Source organism: Ceratotherium simum, chromosome 6, assembly GCF_057802395.1.
Source record: "Ceratotherium simum simum isolate JZ-2026a chromosome 6, ASM5780239v1, whole genome shotgun sequence".
Lineage (NCBI taxonomy): Eukaryota > Metazoa > Chordata > Mammalia > Perissodactyla > Rhinocerotidae > Ceratotherium > Ceratotherium simum.
This window is the reverse complement of record NC_141905.1, coordinates 56,891,776-56,909,350: the sequence shown is the minus strand read 5'-3', so window position 1 is coordinate 56,909,350 and position 17,575 is coordinate 56,891,776. Positions and strand designations below refer to the sequence as shown.

Below are 17,575 nucleotides of genomic sequence, written 5' to 3'. Positions count from 1 at the left end.
CATGAGGAAGAACTAAATGGTCAGAGGAGAATACGAGAAGAACAAAGTCACCACCTCACATTTCATGAGTACATGAAATGTACCAGGCAGGTGTTGTATGAAGCATTTTATAGGAATTATCTGACTTAACCCTCAGAACAGTGCTGTAAAGGAGGTACTATTTTTATCCCCTCTTATACAGAGGGGACAAAAAACTATATAAGTACCTTATATAGTTTTCTTCTATATGATGAAAAACTAAAGTACAAAGAGGTTAAGTAATTTACTCAAGATACACAGGTAACAGGTGACAAAGCCTGGATTCGGACCAGAGTCAGACTCAAGACCTCGTGCTCCTTATACAGAGAAATATAGGAGCAAGAGCTGGACAATAGTTTTCAAATTGGTGCTGCCCTTTTAATGAGAGATAACTATAACTAAGTGTGCAAATCTTAGGTGTGCATCACAATGAATTTTTGCATATGTGCACATCTGTATAAACCGCCATCAAGAGCAACAGAACAGTTTCTAGTCCCCAGAGGCTTCCTGGTGCCCTCTCAGTTTCCCCCATGGGTAACCACTGTCTTGACTTCTATCACCATGGATGAGTTTTGCCTGTTTTTGAACTGCAGTAAATGGACTGACATAGTGTGCCTCCTTTATGTCTAACTTTTTTCACTCTACACTAGCTCTAAGATGCATTCAAACTGAATGTATCAGTAGTTCATCCTTTTTCATTGCTGTAGAATGTTTCATTATATGCATATACTATATCTTTATCCATTCTACTGTTGATGGGCATTTGGATTGTTTCCAGTTTGGGACTATTGGGAATATAGCTGCCAGAAACATTCTTGTACCTGTCATTTTGTGGACATGAGCTCTCTCATTTCTTTGGGGTATTTACCCAGGAACAGACATGAATGCCCATTTTGATCAATTGTTATTCATCTTTGGTTACATCCCTGGGTTTAATCAGGGGAAAAAAATGCCACAATTGAATAACAAAGTCTGCCACGGGCTTGTGAGGAGAGCATCATGGCAGATGTACTTTTCATTTATCATCCCTGTACCAGAGAGAAACATGGAGGAAAAAAACAGGGAAGGAAAGGAAGAGAAGCAGAGGAGGTGCTTCTGAGAGTAGTCAACTACTCTCCTCACACTTTGCTGCTCATTTGAGCTGTGGACCACAAAGTGTGGTCTGCCATTGATAATGCTTAATTCAGTAGTTGTTTTATATATATCCCCTCATATTGTCTTATCACATGGTAAGAACCTAAGAACCTCCAGGGAGAAAAGAAGACAGGAATGAGGATTCAAGAGACCTTTCTGGACCACTGGGAATAGCTAAAAGTAGAGCCTCTTGAGGTATCAAGCTTTATTCCATTTCACCACAGACCAGAGAGGATCCCTGTGTGGGTGTGTGAGGATCCTTGACCCTCCACAGTGTTCTCTGCCTTGTTAGACACAGCAGGGTTCCCTGTGGTAATTAGCATTATGCCCTTATAAAGAAAAGGGCCTGTATACTTGCTTTGGGCACGGCAAGGAAGCAAGCTGAACAGACTCCTCTGCAGCTGGGTTTGCAGTGAGAGGAAACCAAGAATTGGCTTAAAGTGGTGACCCTTGTGGGCAAAGAAGGATCTGACTGAGGTTGGGGGCCTTTGGACCCGTGGGAAACCTCCCAGGGTAGAGAAAGAGGCTCAGGGATTACACAGCAGAAAATTCTGTTGTTCCCTAGCAGGGCCCCAGAATTCTTCCTGCCAGAAAATGTTCCAACCACAGCAGCATATGATAAAAGCTAGTGAGGCAGCAGCAACAAGCAGCCTTTATCTGGAATCAGGACGTTCTATTCTGTCTGACACTGTTGACGTGAAAGTCACTCTTCCAATAGAGCAGAGGAACCAGGCTTCCTTCTATCAGCCTATTTCCCAAAGTGTGGTGGTTGAAATGAAAGATTTTACTACATTTGGTTTGGCAAGTGTTTGAGAAGCGGGTAGAGGGTACTTTAACACGGGAATTGAGGACATTTCATCTTGTGTATACAGCAGACTGGAATGCTAACCTGTTGAATTGTGCCAAATGTTTTTTGTCTTTTAAAATGGTTTGCAGAATAAAAAACTGGCATCACTTGCTGCTTGAGGGACAGATAAAGCTTAATTGTCTAAAAATTCTCGGTTTGAGCATTTTGGGAATTTGCCTTTTGTTGTTATAAAACTGTCAGCATATTCACTCATTTTTCATAGCTGGCCCATTGTAGAGCTAGAAGTTCATTCCATCTAATCTTCTCACCTAATAGATGAGAAACTGTGTCCAGAACAGTTCAAGGACTTGCCTAATGGGTACGGATAGTTAATGCCTTAACAGATCCAGAGCCCAAGTAGTCGCCACCTTTTTTGTTCTCTTGCACCACAGCAGCATGTCCCAATGCATGTTCCAGAGAGTGCTAAGTCCCCGAGGATCTGGGTGAATAAACCTTCCCAGAATTTTGGGGAATGCTGTGTGCTCGCTCCCTCTCCTGGGCTCAAGAACCCACTAGGTAGTGAATGCTTCAGAAAAGTCTGACAGTGGAGAAACCCACTTAACTTTGTTGAGCCAGCATCCCCCAGACTCTGCGACAACAAAATTCTGTTATAAATAAAATCTCTACCCTACAGAAATGCTTTGAGAAATGCTGTGCCTTGCCATGCTATCGTGCTTACCCAATGTTTCTCTGTAACTCATATTTAAAACATTTCAAAAAGCATGCCCTTCACATTAAAGAAAAATCAAAGATTTGGGTGGTGAGAAAGAGATCTGACATTCTCTTAATATTATAATTTCAATTACAATTCAATTTCAAATATTTCAATTTCAATTATAATTTCAATATTACTTTCTATTTTAAGAGTACTAAAAATTTATCAAATAGCATCTAGAAAATTAAGGGAAAAGGAAAAAAAATTTAAGATTCTACCAACTAGACATCACTGTTATTTTGATTTATTTCCTTCCAGTATTTTTTAAATGCATAATTTTTATATAGTTGTAATCTTACTGTGCCTTTAGTTTTGTCTGTAGTTTTGATCATACATATGATTTTAGTGATCATAACTGATCTTCTTGTGCTGTGTTGAGTGAACAGAAGCAGTGATCTAGAAAAAGGAACAGCAGAAATGACCTTGCTTGGTTCATGGAGACACCAATGTGGGGGCCTTGGTGTAGACCTGACGATGTGGATGGCAACAGACCCTGAGCTCACAGAGACTCAGGCCATGTGGTGGTGGGATAGATCCCTCCCTAGGATGAAAATAATTCTACCTGCACAAATGTCATAGGTCCAGCCTTCTGGGTAAGTCTTCCTAGATGTGGAAAGAAAGAGAAAACTGGAGTGTCAGATAATGTACTTCTATTCCTGGCTCTACAGAAGTGGGATGTTCAACCCTCACCTCTGAGTCTTCTCATTCAGAAAACCCCCAGCCTCACACTGGCCTGCTCTCACTTCTCCCATGGGCCACATGGCTTCTGTTCCAGAGCCCTTGCCCAGGAAACCATTTACCTGAGATCCCAGCCTTCTCTGACCTTCTGAGACTCAATTCTACCCTCCTAATCTATGTCTCAGAGTGCTTGTATTTTTCCTCTAGAGACAGCACTTACCACAAGGTGTAATTACCTATTTATGTGGCTATTTGATTCATGTCTGTCTTCCCTATTAGATTGTAAGCTACATTAGGGCAGGTCTGTTCTGCTTACTATGGTATATCCAGCATCCACCATGGCATATCCTACTATATGTTAGGCACAAAGCAGGAAGTCGGCAGACAATTGTTGAATCAAATGAATGAATGAGAGGGGTTAGAACTATATGGTTCCTAAACTACTTCCAGTCTAAAAAGAGGTTAATATTCACAGTCTAATACAAAGTTGTGTCATTGGGGTCAAGTTCCACCACCACTACCATTCTCCTAAAAAAACCCCATAAGCCAGGTAACATGGGCAACAGTGTGATAATTAATTTCTCTTGCTCCCTTCAGACATATTGGTTCTGAATCTTTCTTAAAAGCTCCTGTAGCTTTAACTTCAGTAACCTCATCAGTCTGTCTCAGTGAGTCCTTTTGAATAAACAAAGCTTATCCTTTTGAATGTGACTCTAGCATTCTTTAACCAATCAGGTCTCCATTAGCTACAGTGATGCTGACAGGGCCTGTAAACAATTAGAGACCATTTTTTTCCTTTCTTTTTTCTTTAATTGGAGTTACTAGACCTTTAAAATACAAACTACAGTTTTGTTTTTTTCATTTTTTTAAATTGTGGTAAAATACATAGACCATAACATTGACCATTTTAACCATTTTTAAGTATACAGTTCTGTGACGTTAAGTGTATTCAGATTGTGGTGCAACCATCACCACCATCCATCTCCATGTGTTGTTTTCTTAAACGAGACGTTAAAATCCAGTGGAGAAAAATAATATAGATATTTTCCAGGAGTATTTGAGGTTGAAAATTGGGACAAATCCTTCCAAATTCTCCATAAAAAGATAAAATTGCAAATGCTTATCTAAGAACAGCACTTTGGTTCCTTAGGAAAAAAGCAGATGCATGGGGACAGGCCACTACTCTTTAGCAGCCATGGAAATCCTGGGAGCGCCAGCTCAGTAAGCATAACACACTAATAGGTAAGGGCCTTCCCTAGAACTCATCCCCCTCAAAGCAATGTTGACAGTTGGTCTCCACTGAGGGCTTCTGATGTGCTGGGCACTCAGATAAGCTAGTCACTGGTGTTATTCTATTTAATCCTCAAAACCATCTTCCAAGTAGGTACTATCTTCATTTTACAGAATAAGGAAACTGAGGCATAGAGAGAGGAATTTACTTGCCCAAAGTCTCATAGCTAGAAAGTAGAAGAACTAAGATTGAAATAAAAGCCATCTGGTCCCTGAGCTGGCATTCCACAAAAGTGGCAGCTTTTAATGAAGGCATGTGGTTTGGTATTAGGTTAGTCTGGTGCCTTTGAGAGAACCCTGTGGGGCTCTGTGTGTGCCAGAATGTATAATGTTTGTGCTAAAACAAACAAGCTGTCTGACAACTTGCTAACTGCTAGTGTTCAGTGATGAGCAGGCAATCAAGGAAGTGGTGAACCAAGCAGACCTCAAATCTACCTCCCTACCCACATCCACCACGACAAAGGCACTTTCCCAGGGGAAACTTAGGTACAGCTAATGATTCTTCAGCTCATTAAGGCCTGTGTCTTTTTTAAGTGGTCATTGCGTATCTACAGGGCAGCAGTTCCCAGACTTTAATGGCATGAGAATGCCCCAGGATGCCTGTTAAATGTGTAGATTCCCAGGCCCTGCAACCTGGAGGTTTGAACTGAGTAGGCTTTGGGGTGAGAATGGGAACCAAGATCTCTAGGGGATCCCGAGGCAGGTGCCTGCCTCCCACACTGACAAACCCTGCTATCAGGCTGGTCCTTCTCATGGTCTTCACATCCAAGGAGGGAGCAGTTTTACTTGTTCAAGATGTTCACACTATTCATTGAGTCAGCAAACTTCTATGATGCAACCACCCAAGTCAGATGCTATGCTGGTTGTAATTTAACATTTATTTTGTAATTATTTCATTAATGATTATCTCCTTCCACTAGACTATAAGCTCCATGAGGGTAAGGACTTTGCCAATCTTGCTCACTGCTATATCCCCAGGGCCTAAAATAGAGTAGATGGTCACTGACCATTTGTTAAATGAATGGAGTGAATGAATAATAAAACATATGCAAAGACAAATGAAACCCAGTCCCTGTTCTCAATATGCTTACAACCTAGGTAGCTGGGCAAGTAAACACATCAGTACAATAAAGAGTTCTTGTGTTTTGCCAGACGTGGCCCAGGCATGAGGCCATCACCTCCCCAGCAAGGATGAACACAGACCGGGTCATACAGGAAGATGACAACACTGGATCATCAGGACTGGAGGGCTGACCTGAGTGGGCCTAGACAAGGGCGAGTCAGATGAGAAGAACTGGGGATACAGGTAAGTGGCAATTTGTCACCAGGTAGACAGGCGGCAAAGATGATAGTATATGAGCTATCAATCATTGAGTGTCCACAGTGGGCCAGGCCTCCTGCCCCGCACTTCACATTTGCATTTACTTTATCCCACTTAATTCTTACAGTAATCTACACAATATCAATTATCAGCTCCATCCTACAAGTGGAAAAACTGAGGCTCAGAGAGCTTAAGTCCTGTGACTATAAGAGCAGAGCTGGGGTTCAAACCTAGGCAGTATGAGTCCATGGCCCATGTTGTGTGTACTCTGGGCAGGCAGAATAATTATCTCTGCAAGAGGACAGAGATGAAGAATCAGAGGATGTAGGTAGAGAGACAGCTGGAAGTCTTTCCATGTATAAAGTTGTGCCAAGAGAGGCTTATGGTCACCACCCTTTAAACAGAAGCATGCAGAGGTTGTTCTCAACATTATTGTCCCAAGGTATTCCATCTTAACCTTAAAATGTCCTCTAAGGAATCTGATTACTAAGATCTGGCCAACCCAAGTGTCTCTAACATTATCCCCTCAACCCACAGACAATGCCTTAATTCCAGTCTCATCTGCCTTGTCTGAAGTCCATGGTAGGAGAATCCTAACTAGTCTCTCCTCTTCTAATCTGCTCTCTAGACAAGAGGAATCTTGGGAACATAAACCTAGGCATCACTTCCCTGACTAAAACCCTTCAAAGCAGTGGTTTGCAATCATGACTGCTCATTAGAATCAGCTGAGAAGCTTTTAAAACACCCCAACTCCTGGGATTCACCCCCAAAGATTCCGATTTCATTGACTTTGGGGTAAGGCCCAGACATGAGTGTTTTTAAAAAGCTTCCCAGGTGCTTCTAATACGGAATCAGGCTTGAGCACCACTGCAGTTTAACGGATGAGATGCCCACTCCTGAGCGAGGCATACTAAGCTCAGACTTGAGTCCCCTCTCCCATCACTCCTTCCTGCACACATATTCAATATTCCAGCCATACTGGAACTGCTGGTGATTCCCCAGGAATTGCTTGCTATTTTAAGCTGCCACTCTTCAACACATGGTATGGCCTTTGTCTGGAACGTGTCCTACCTCACCTTCTGGCAAAATCCTTAGTGTTCCTTATTACTTGGCCCCAAGGCCGCCTCCTCTGTGAAGTCTTCATGTGACCAGGCACAACTCCTTCTTCTGGGCTTCCATAGCGCTGTGTATCTATCTGTGTATTAACACGTTTCTATTGTATTGAAACTCTTTGTACAAATGACTCTCTCTTCCACAAAAAACAATAGGTGCAATGATGCTTCAGATACCTCTTGTGGCCACTTCACGCCTTCTTGGCCAACTTTTACTCCAGTCCTAGCTGTACCTTCTCATCTCTCTATTTCTGTCCAGGGGCTTCTCTCCTGCTGCCTGGTAGGTCACCCGTGGTACTCACATAGCCTCTCTGACACATGTGCAAACCTGGAAGTGCCAGAGAGTTAATACCCGATGGGGCAACCCTTGACCAACAGGGGATGAGAACCAGGGGATCGAAGACAGATGATTCTGAAATGTTCTCTCCACAGTTCTTCAGAGGGTCCTAGTGGAATGAAGCCTCAGGTGCTCAATGTGGTGATCTACTCATAATGCCCTCCTTCCCTGTTTCCTTGGGATCATTTTCTAAAATAAACTGTTATTTCTAAAATAAACATTCAATTTCTGTTCTTAGGATGTGTCATTTGGAAAAACTCAGACAAATGGAAAGACCATTAGTCTTTGCATCAGAAAACTAGGTTTTAGTCCTAGCCTCACCTATACCTCGTGCAAGAGAACCTCAAAGACCCTCATTTTGTTACCTATAAAATGAGATAATCTTTTATTCTTCACAGTACTCGTAGGAAGAAAAAATGGAGATGATTTATACAGTGCAAAGCACTATGTAAAATAATGTTATCACTATGCTTTAGGAGGAATTCCTTTACTATTCAACCCCTAAATGATAGAATTCCTCAGGACTTGGTCCTTGCCCTCTTCTCTTCTCACTTTTTACCCCCTTCCTATGATCTTATCCATTTCTAAGGCATCAATACACTAATGACATCAGAGACATATCTTTAGTCTAGACCTGTGCTGTCCAGTAAGGTAGCCGCTGGCCATATGTGGCTATTGAGCGCTTGAAATGTGACTAGTCTGAATTGAGATGTGCTTTTTTTTTTTTTTTTTTTTTTGGCTGAGAAAGATTCGCCCTGAGCTAACATCCATTGCCAATCTTCCTCTTTTTGTATCTGAGCCCCTGCCACAGCACGGCTACAGACAGACGAGTGGTGTAGGTCTGTGCGAGTGGTGTAGGTCTGCACACAGGAACCGAACCCTAGCCACCAAAGTGGAGCACACTGAACTTAACCACTAGGCCTCCACGGCTGGCCCAAGATGTGCTTTAAGTTAAAAATCACACTAGAATTTGAAGATAGTATGAAAAAAAGAATGTAAAATATCTCATTAATAATTCTTTATTTTGATGAAATGTTGAAATGATAACATTTGGGATGTATTGGGTTACATAAACTATACTATTAAAATTAATTTCACCTCTTTCCTTCTACTTTTTAAAATGTGACTCCTAGAAAACTTAAATTATATTTCTATTGAGCAGTGCAGGTCTACATCTCTCTTCTCTGCTGTCCAGCTCTGATTATCCAACTGCTTCTTTGACATTTCCTCTTGGATGTCCAATACCTCAAAAACAAGTCTTCAAAAATTGAACTCAAAATCTTCCCCTCCTTCCAAACTACTGTAATAGCTCTTACCTAATCTCCTACATATGATCTTATCCCCCCCTCTAATTCATTGCAGTCAGAGTCATCTTTTCAAAATACAAATCTGATCATGTCACTGGCTTCCCATTGCTCCTAGGATTAAAACCAAAATCCTCACCCTGTCTTGCAAAGCCATGCCTGCACCACCTCCTTCACCATCTTTATCTAACGCATGGCCCAGTCTTGCCGGCGAACCAATTTCTGGGAGGTATCCAACTACCTCCTGCTATGAGATTCTTGCACTTGCTTTCCTTCACCTGGAATACTCTTTCCCTATCTCTTCCCAGCTGACTTCTAATCATCCTTCAGATATTATTGTTAATGTCATTTCTTTCAGGGTAGACTTCCCTGGCCTCCAAAACTTTCATTTGGTGGCACTCATCACAATTGTAATTAATAATTTATGTCATCTATTAGATGTGTTTACGTCTCCAGATGGTAAGCTGAATCATATCTGTATTGGCTTTCCAATTGTATAGCCCAGTGCCTGACACAGACACTTAATAAAATAATTGTTGATGCATAAATTTATGAAAAAATGAATGAAGAGCTGCTGAATGAGGTATGGTCATAAAGAGATGATGTTATGTGTTTTTAAAACAAATGAACCAGGTATAAATATCCAAGTAAATGTTATCTTTTAAATCATCATTTTTGGAAGGAAATACATTTATTCCAACAAACTACTCAAAACAATTTAGTAGCTCGTGATATTTGGGATGATCCTGGTTATTAGTTTATAAACCACACAAGAAAAAAAGTCTCATTTATTGTTCCTTATTTTAGATTTTATAAAATTGTTTGTCATACACCTTATTCATCAAACAGTTTTGAATGATTTCAGAGATACTATCAAAGAGTATGCTCTAAAGCAGCAATATCCAACAGAACTTTCTGCAGCAATAGAAATGTTTTATGTCTGCACTGCCCAATGTGGTAGCCACTAGCCACATGAGGCTCTTGAGCACTTGAAGTGTGGCTATTGCAACTGAGGGACAAAATTTTTTATTTGATTTGATTTTAATTAACTTAAATTGAAAGAGCTGCATGCAGCTAATAACTATCAAATTGGACAGCATACATAGCTTAAAGCTATCACCAAAGACAAGTTCCTAAAATATTTTTGCCCTCAATATATGCCAGGGATCTTATTAAAATTAGTGTTTAACATCAACAAATGGCTAGTGTGCATGTATAAAATGATCTTTTTGGAAAATAAACCAGTCCTATTACTATATTCAGTTCAGATGCCAATGCCTGCTCTTCAAATATTCATACCTTTTATTTAAAGAATGCCAAAGAACTTTTGCATTTTGCCAGGCCAACCCAACAACATGAATCACAACAGACTTGAAGACGACCTCTGTGAATGAGAGAAGGTCATCCACGACCACAAGTATTCACTGGGAACACAGAGCTCAAGTCTCAGGATTTTGCCTCCTAGGCAGTCCTCCTCTCCAATGATGCATAATAATGAACATGTAAAAAGGTCAAATCAAGAAAGCAATCATGTACTTTTGGAACTGGCAAACTGAGATGTCATTAGGCTTCAACTAATGAAGTTTTGAGTGAAGTTTTGCCAAGAGAGCTGACATCACTCAACATTAAAAGGCAAGAAAACATCGACAATGTGATAATATCAGCTTTCCATGCTGACAAAGGGGCTGCTGTGCACAGACCCACTGAGTTGAATTTGTATGGCAAACAGAAGCCAATGTAACATGCAGGCCTCTGCTATACAGCAAGTGATTTGGGTGAGTGGCAAAAGTTTCAGAAGTTTGGCATATACTTCTGTCATTCCCGGCTCACAGTTTAATATCTCCAAATACAAGAAAATATCCTTCTGCACGTGTATTCCAGGGCCTCCATGGTCAAGTTGACTTCTGGATATGTCACTCCCCACAGTACATATGTGCTCATTAGCATATTGATATATTCTGGGCCCTTGTAGATTTATTTACTGTAATTTCAATGGAAGTTTAAAATGGTGTATTTATGATATAAATTTAAATTTACCACACGCCTTTAAATTAATGGATTAAATAAAATAATGACCATATTACAATGTACTTGTGAGATATTCATGTCTTTGAAATTTTATTTTGATAAATTTGAAAGGAAGCAGAAATAAATCACAGCAGAGTTAATCACCCCAATTATTTTTAATGACATTAACTAGCTCTTCAAATGTGGAAATTCCACAGGAAATCTGTCCATCCATGAGTTCATATCAAACTACTATTTTTGATACATGTATGTGTTCTCTGGGGTTTTTTAAATTGATTTTGGTGCTTCTTTAATATTTTGGAGATGAGGAACAAGTCTTCTCCACAATCTTTGACATCCAAAGTGCTTTATATAGAGCTATCTAATAAATTTTATTATTTTGGTGATAGTAATAATAACAGAGAAAGAAGAACAAAGAGTGCAGTGTTGTGACACATCCACAATGAAACGATGAGTAAGAAGTAGAGATAATACTAAATTGTAGAATATCAGCACAGTATAACAGAGATCTGGATGTGGTGAATAATGTGTTTGCTTCTGTTAGAGTATTGATTTAATTAATTTGCTGAACAATCATCAAGACAATTATCTTCCCACCACTAACTGATTCAAGGCACACCCTCTTCCAGAATTAGCAACATTTTCATTTTATTCTACTAATCCAACGGATATTGACTTGCTCCTGGGCTGCCAGAACCTCAGCTCCTCCTATATAGTCTGATTTACCATAACCTCCCTCTGCCCCCCGCCCCGCCCTGACCAGGATCCCTCATACACACACACACACACACACACACACACACAGAGATATTTGAGTTACCTTAACATTTTCTGGCAATGGTTTGTTCTGGGTCAGCCCCACAGCAATCAAAGCAATCACAGCCAGGGTAGAAGAGAAGCCAAGGACAATCAGTATATTTCTGGAACAAAATCTCTTCAGTTCAGAATCTAAAACCAAAAGCAGAAGAGGAAATAATGAGAAATCAACAAACATTGATTTTCCCCCTTTCTGTATGGTCTTGTGCTAGCTATCTGGAGACATCAAAGATAGATAAAAGTTAATCTTTATCCATGAGGCACTTGTGAAGTAACTGGGAAATAATTCAAGAACAAAAGGATTTGTCTGTACTGTGATAAGGGCCAAGACTGAGTTAGTGGCTGTGGTAAGGAGAATGGACAGATTTGGTCAGTGATCAGATATGGACTGAGGATAGGGGAGAATCCCTAGTTGGCGATTTGCTTAATAGGTCATGTATGTCTATCAAGGTACAAGTAACAAATAACAAAAAGCAAGAAAAGCCCTCTTCATTTTTAAAATCAACCACAAAGTGTTTAAGATGTTAAAAAGTATTCAGAATATATCATCAGACATCAGAGTCTCACTACTCCAAGACACTTCCTGGCTAGACACAGCCCTTGCATTTCAACCACACTTATGTATTAAGTAATGGGTAATAGCGTAGAGGCTGTGGAGTTTTGACCATTTCAGGTCATCATTCACATTGTCTTATCTATTCTTTTCTTAGTCTCACCCTGTCATGGGACATAAAAAAGCTCCAAGAGGAGAATTATATAAAAGGAAAAAGTTACTCTGATCACAACAGAGCATATAGCAGAGGTGAACAGGAAATGGAATGGTTGCCCCACTCCTTCCATTCTGACAACTCACTCTCTTCCTCTCTCAACCTCCCAAACTACCCCCACGCTTTTTTCTTAGGCTTTGGGGAGGAGGGATAGGACAAAGTAATAAAGAAGCATGTGGAAATGAGATGGGTTCTCCAGGATAGATTGCACTTCTCTAAGGTTAGGGCCTGGGATTAAAACAGCTGAAAGAGGAGCCTGAGTCTCCCCCGCCCCTTCCCCCCTTGGTCAGTAGCAGCAGCTGCACACTGAAATGCGAGCTCATCCTCAAGCTCTTGAGCAGAAGCTTGGACTTAATCCAGAGGATTGTAACTGTATGGGTCTCCAGTCCACATCAACCTCCAGAATCTTGAACCAGTCTTTAACTGGTTCAGGCCAGTTAAAGTTAAAATCAGGCCAAACAGTACAAAACTTAGGAGAAAAAGTTTTAGCAACACCATTATCTATTGCTTCCAAATAAAGGATCAATAGATGAAATATACAGCTCTTCTCCCCTTTTCCCTTCCCAAAAGAACCTCAATTTTGTTCAGATGCCTGCCACTCCCCCAAGCAGCCCAAACACCTCATAGGAAAGGGCTAAAACCTCCAGCTCAGGGAAGGGTCTAATTATTCTGCATAATCTCATTCCCTTACCAGTGACTGGTTCAACAATGGGTATGTAGCCAAAAATGGTCCATGAGACCCTGGAGGAAGTCTGCTGGGGCAAGTCTAGGAAAAGAAAGGAAGCATTCTCTCTTCTTCCTCAGACATTGTCCTGCCTAGATAGGATGACATCCAATGATGGCAGAGTAGAGAGATGGAGAGAACTTAATCCTTGATAGCATTTTGAGCTGCTAAAATAACCAACCTTGATCCAATCCTCCCATGAAACATATGCTTTGACATAGTTAGAGTAAGGATTTTAATACCTTGAAGCCAAAACATCCTGATATAACTGGTGTGGCAGAAACATCCTGTTTGATGCCAGGGCTCTGCAATCTGGAAAAAAGCCCCCCCTAGGTGCTACCTGTCTCGGTTCCCAAGGTTGTGATATTGACAAACACAGCTCATACAAGCACGTGCTTTAAATGAACAATTACAAATATAATACCCAAGGGCAGCACACTGCAGCAATGTTTCTACTATAATGGAATTCTGAATGTTTTACTCCCTCAAGCTGTTCAAAAATGTCTACCTATTTAGTTCTTTTGTTTTCTTAAATATGACAATTTTGCTCTCTCATTTTCCTTCCATATCTATTTGGGCACTAATCTTAGTATCCAATGACAAAGACCAACAAGGTCCCTGCTCTTTGGAGTTCACAATCTAGTTGGGGAGATAGATAAACTATAAAAGAAGTACGTAAATAAGTGACTTCAGGTCATAATAAGTGCTAAGAAGAAATTAAAACCAAGGAATGATGTACGGTGACTTGCAGCAGATTGCGGTGGAGGGATTCAATTGAGGGTCAGAAAATCCTTTCCGGGAAGGTGACATTTGAGCTAAGACCTGGATGATGAGAAAACACCAGCTATGAGAAGAAGTAAGAACTTCCCAAGAAGAGGGAACAGCAACTGCAAGAGACCTGAGGTAGGAAACAGCTCGATGTGACTCTCATTGTTTATTCCTTTTCCTAATGAATAATAAATAAGGAATATTTACTAACACATTATTATCCCTGAATAGTTGGAAGTGTACTTTTCCACATTTGCCCAGTTTCCACTTTTGCAATGATATCCATATTATTAGAATATATTCAAGCCTTTCATCATATTTGTCTTATTAAAAATATAATGAGAAAAAGAAAGATCAGAGAGAAAGTCTAGGAATTTTTCATACACAATTTTCAAAAGCTTTATTACCAAAAAAATAATAGCTAAGTTTGTTTCTCATGTAACCAACTAGATTACCCAGAGAGGAGTAATTAAAATATCACGTTTTCTATGGACTGTGGCAGGTAGTTTTCTAAAGCTGTTATCACATGCAGGAAGCCAGACTCTTCTTAGCAAGTGGTACTAGATGTGGGAGTCCAGGTGGGCTTAGCCGGAGTGTGCTAATAAACAGGAAACCACTTCGGTAACTGCCCCCTCTTCTCAGGCCCCCAGAGCTCTTTCAGATGCTCTGACTGCTACAGTCAAGTTCTGTTATGGGAAATTCACAATGACTGTCTTCCCCTTGAAAAGCCCCTCACTTGCCTTGTGGATAACAGAAATGTGGTTTCTTTTGTACAACGTGAAATTGCATTTCAGAAAACAATTTCAAGAAACATTTTTACCAAAAATATATAACGGCAAAGTGTTGGTTTGTTTTCCTTTGAATTGTCTCAGTATACTGGAGAATTCAAGACTGCCACTTGGCTCCCATTTTCTTCCTTTCATATGATAAGTGAGAACGTTTTTTCTGTTTAAGGTGAGAGAGCCACGTAGAAACTTTAGCTCTTCACTTGACAGAGAAACAAAATGGAAGGAAACCTAAGCTTTGAGAAAACACTGATTTCAAGCCAATTGTTATATCAGAGACAAAAAAAAAATACCCTGATTCTTTTTGATTCTTACAGAAACAGCCATCGCGACATCCACAATTAGCATCCTATTAAAATAAAGATCAAAAATAATTTTGTCCTTAGTTAAAATTCTGCTGAACAGAGAAATCCCAGCATCTCTACTTCATGATACCAAAGATGTAATATCTTAAAATTTACCCCATTAATAAAAAGATTTGCGGTGTTGGCAGATGTGGTGGGTTTCAGGCAAAAAACAACAAAAGTTGTGCTCTGCAGATCAGTGTGACTCACCAGATTCAAACTGTTTCCAATTTCTGATGGGTCACATCCAGACTAAGCTTGGCTTGTTATATAGAAAACAAAACAGCCAATATAGACAAGCACTGGCAAGTAAACATCAGTGGAGTGCTGTGGTCCTTCCTGTGTTTACACAGCTCAGTCATGGAATAATCACTGAAGCTCAGGGGTCCTAATCTGGCCTCAACATTCCCCTAACTCCCAGAGTCAAAGTCTGCACCATCTCTGCCATCTTCTTTCCTCTCCATCAGGGATTTCTTCTTGGTGACACATATTTAGATTGTTCTCACATCCAGGGGCTTTAAGATCCTTTCTCAGTTGCTTTTATCCTTTCTCTTTTATGATGAAATGCACCCCTGTTCCAATCACCTCCACCTCTTCTATAACAGCTCCTTCTGGTATCTCCCACCCTTTCTAATTCCCTTCCCTATCAGAATTCATCTGTCATGTGGCTGCAGAAATCTTCCATAAGTGACATTCCCAGGGTTCCTTCTGATCAAGAATCTAAGGCAGCTTGCTACTGCTTGCCAGATGAAAGCCACACTGGTCTACCTGGCCTCTCAGCCCTTCAGAAATTTAAGGCCTTCCCATCTCACCATTCCAATAAGCAGATGTTTGTGTCCAAGATCACAATGCCTGACATTATTACCACTAGAATGTAAGTTCCCTGGGGCAGGGACTTTTTTTCTGGCTTGTTCCTTGCTGTATTCCCAGTTGAATGAATAAGTGAATTTTGGAGTCTGATTTTTCCTGAGAAAATTCTGAGATTTCCTTCACTTGGAATTCCATTCTCCTCTTTCTCCACCAATTCTTTACCTTGTCTCCTTCAAAATCAAGCTCAACAAGAGGCTATGTTCCCCTCCATATGCTTCAGATCTCAATTATTCTGGTAGTGCTCTCTTCATGTGCTACCTCTAGATACTTAATGGATTGGCCCATTTCAGTTTGGGAGCTCTACCGTTGTTGTTGGGGAGGAGCTGTGCCTCACTCATTCTTTCCATTAGTCATTCAACAATTATTTGTTGAATACATTGTACTATGCACTAGACCTGCCCTAGGTTCTGAGCTACAGCAGTGAACAAAACAGACAAACATCCCCATCCACATGGTACTTATATTCTAGTTTGGGCAATAAGATAAGTAAAATTAGATAATAAGAAAAGACAATAAACAAGGTAAGTAAAATTTATAGTATGTTACATAATTATAAGTGCTAAGGGGGGGAAAAAAGCAAGAAACGTAAGAGGAAGGATAGGGTGATTAGGGAAGGCTTTTCTGAGATGGCGATATTAAGAATCAAAGGAGTAAGGAGAAAGCATGCATACCTCTTGGGCAAGAGCATTTAAGACAGCCAGAACTGCATGTGCAAAGTCCCTGAGGTGAGACAGTGCCTGGCCAGGATGCCAGTGTGGCTGGAAGAGTAAAGAGGTGGAGAATAGTAAGAGATGGTCAAGGAGTAACCAGGAGCTTCCTTGCAGGGCCTTGCCGGTTCCAGTGAGGGTTTTGCCTTACTCTAAGTGATCCAACTTATTTCTAGTCATTTGTATAATCTATACTCAGCACCATAGGGGTAAAGAAGGAACTATCAGGGGCCTTTGAAGTTCTTGGAGAGGGAGGGCATGGCCTTTTAGCCAGCAGACCCCTGCCTCTTGTGATTAGGTGCTGAGGCTACCCCAATGAGGTCAGGTCGTAGGACAACCACACAGCCAAATGTAGACAGAGCCTGGCTCCACTGGAGCAGAGCTTGTATCAAGAGCAGGACTGAGAAGCCGCATCCAGGAGAAGTAAACATCATCACATGGGAGGTCCTCTCTATACCTTCTGGTCTTCTTGGTGGCTCAGGACTGGAGAAACTTTGCTGAGAGAGCCACATCATTGGGGTCACCGAGCCAATAGTCACCAGGATCCATCAGCAGAGAGCCAAACTCCACAGACTTCTGAGGGGTGGCTCAATCTAGAGCAAAATCCAAAGCTCACCTTTGCTCAGTCTCTCTAAGTCTCCATTTCTTCATGTGCAAAATGGGAGTCATAATAGTACCTACTTCACAGGGTTGCTTGGTAATATTCAATGAGCTAACAATACATAACAACCTACACTTAAAGAGCTCACACTGTATTCCAGATTCTGCTCTTAGCACTTTAAATCTAGCAACTAATGCAACCCTCCCTACAATCCTGTGAGGTAGATCTACTATTATTATCATCTGTATCAGTTTCCTAGGGCTGCCACAACAAATTGACACAAAAATTTCTGACTTAAAACAACAGAAATTTATTTTCAAACAATGCTGGAGGCCAGCAGTCTAGAATCAAGGTGTCAATAGGGCCAAAGGCTCTGGAGGAGATTCCTTTCTTGCCTCTTCCAGCTTCT

The 17,575-nt window shown here is 40.7% G+C and overlaps 1 protein-coding gene across 1 annotated transcript in view; it reads right to left on the bottom strand.

Moving 5' to 3' along the window:
- Positions 1–17,575, bottom strand: part of ENTPD1 (ectonucleoside triphosphate diphosphohydrolase 1) — a 99,774-nt gene that overhangs the window by 42,419 nt on the left and 39,780 nt on the right. Inside the window, exon 2 of the mRNA XM_014785599.2 lies at positions 11,605–11,732. Within this exon, the coding sequence (XP_014641085.1) occupies positions 11,605–11,732 (128 nt within the window). The remainder of the gene's footprint in view (positions 1–11,604; positions 11,733–17,575) is intronic.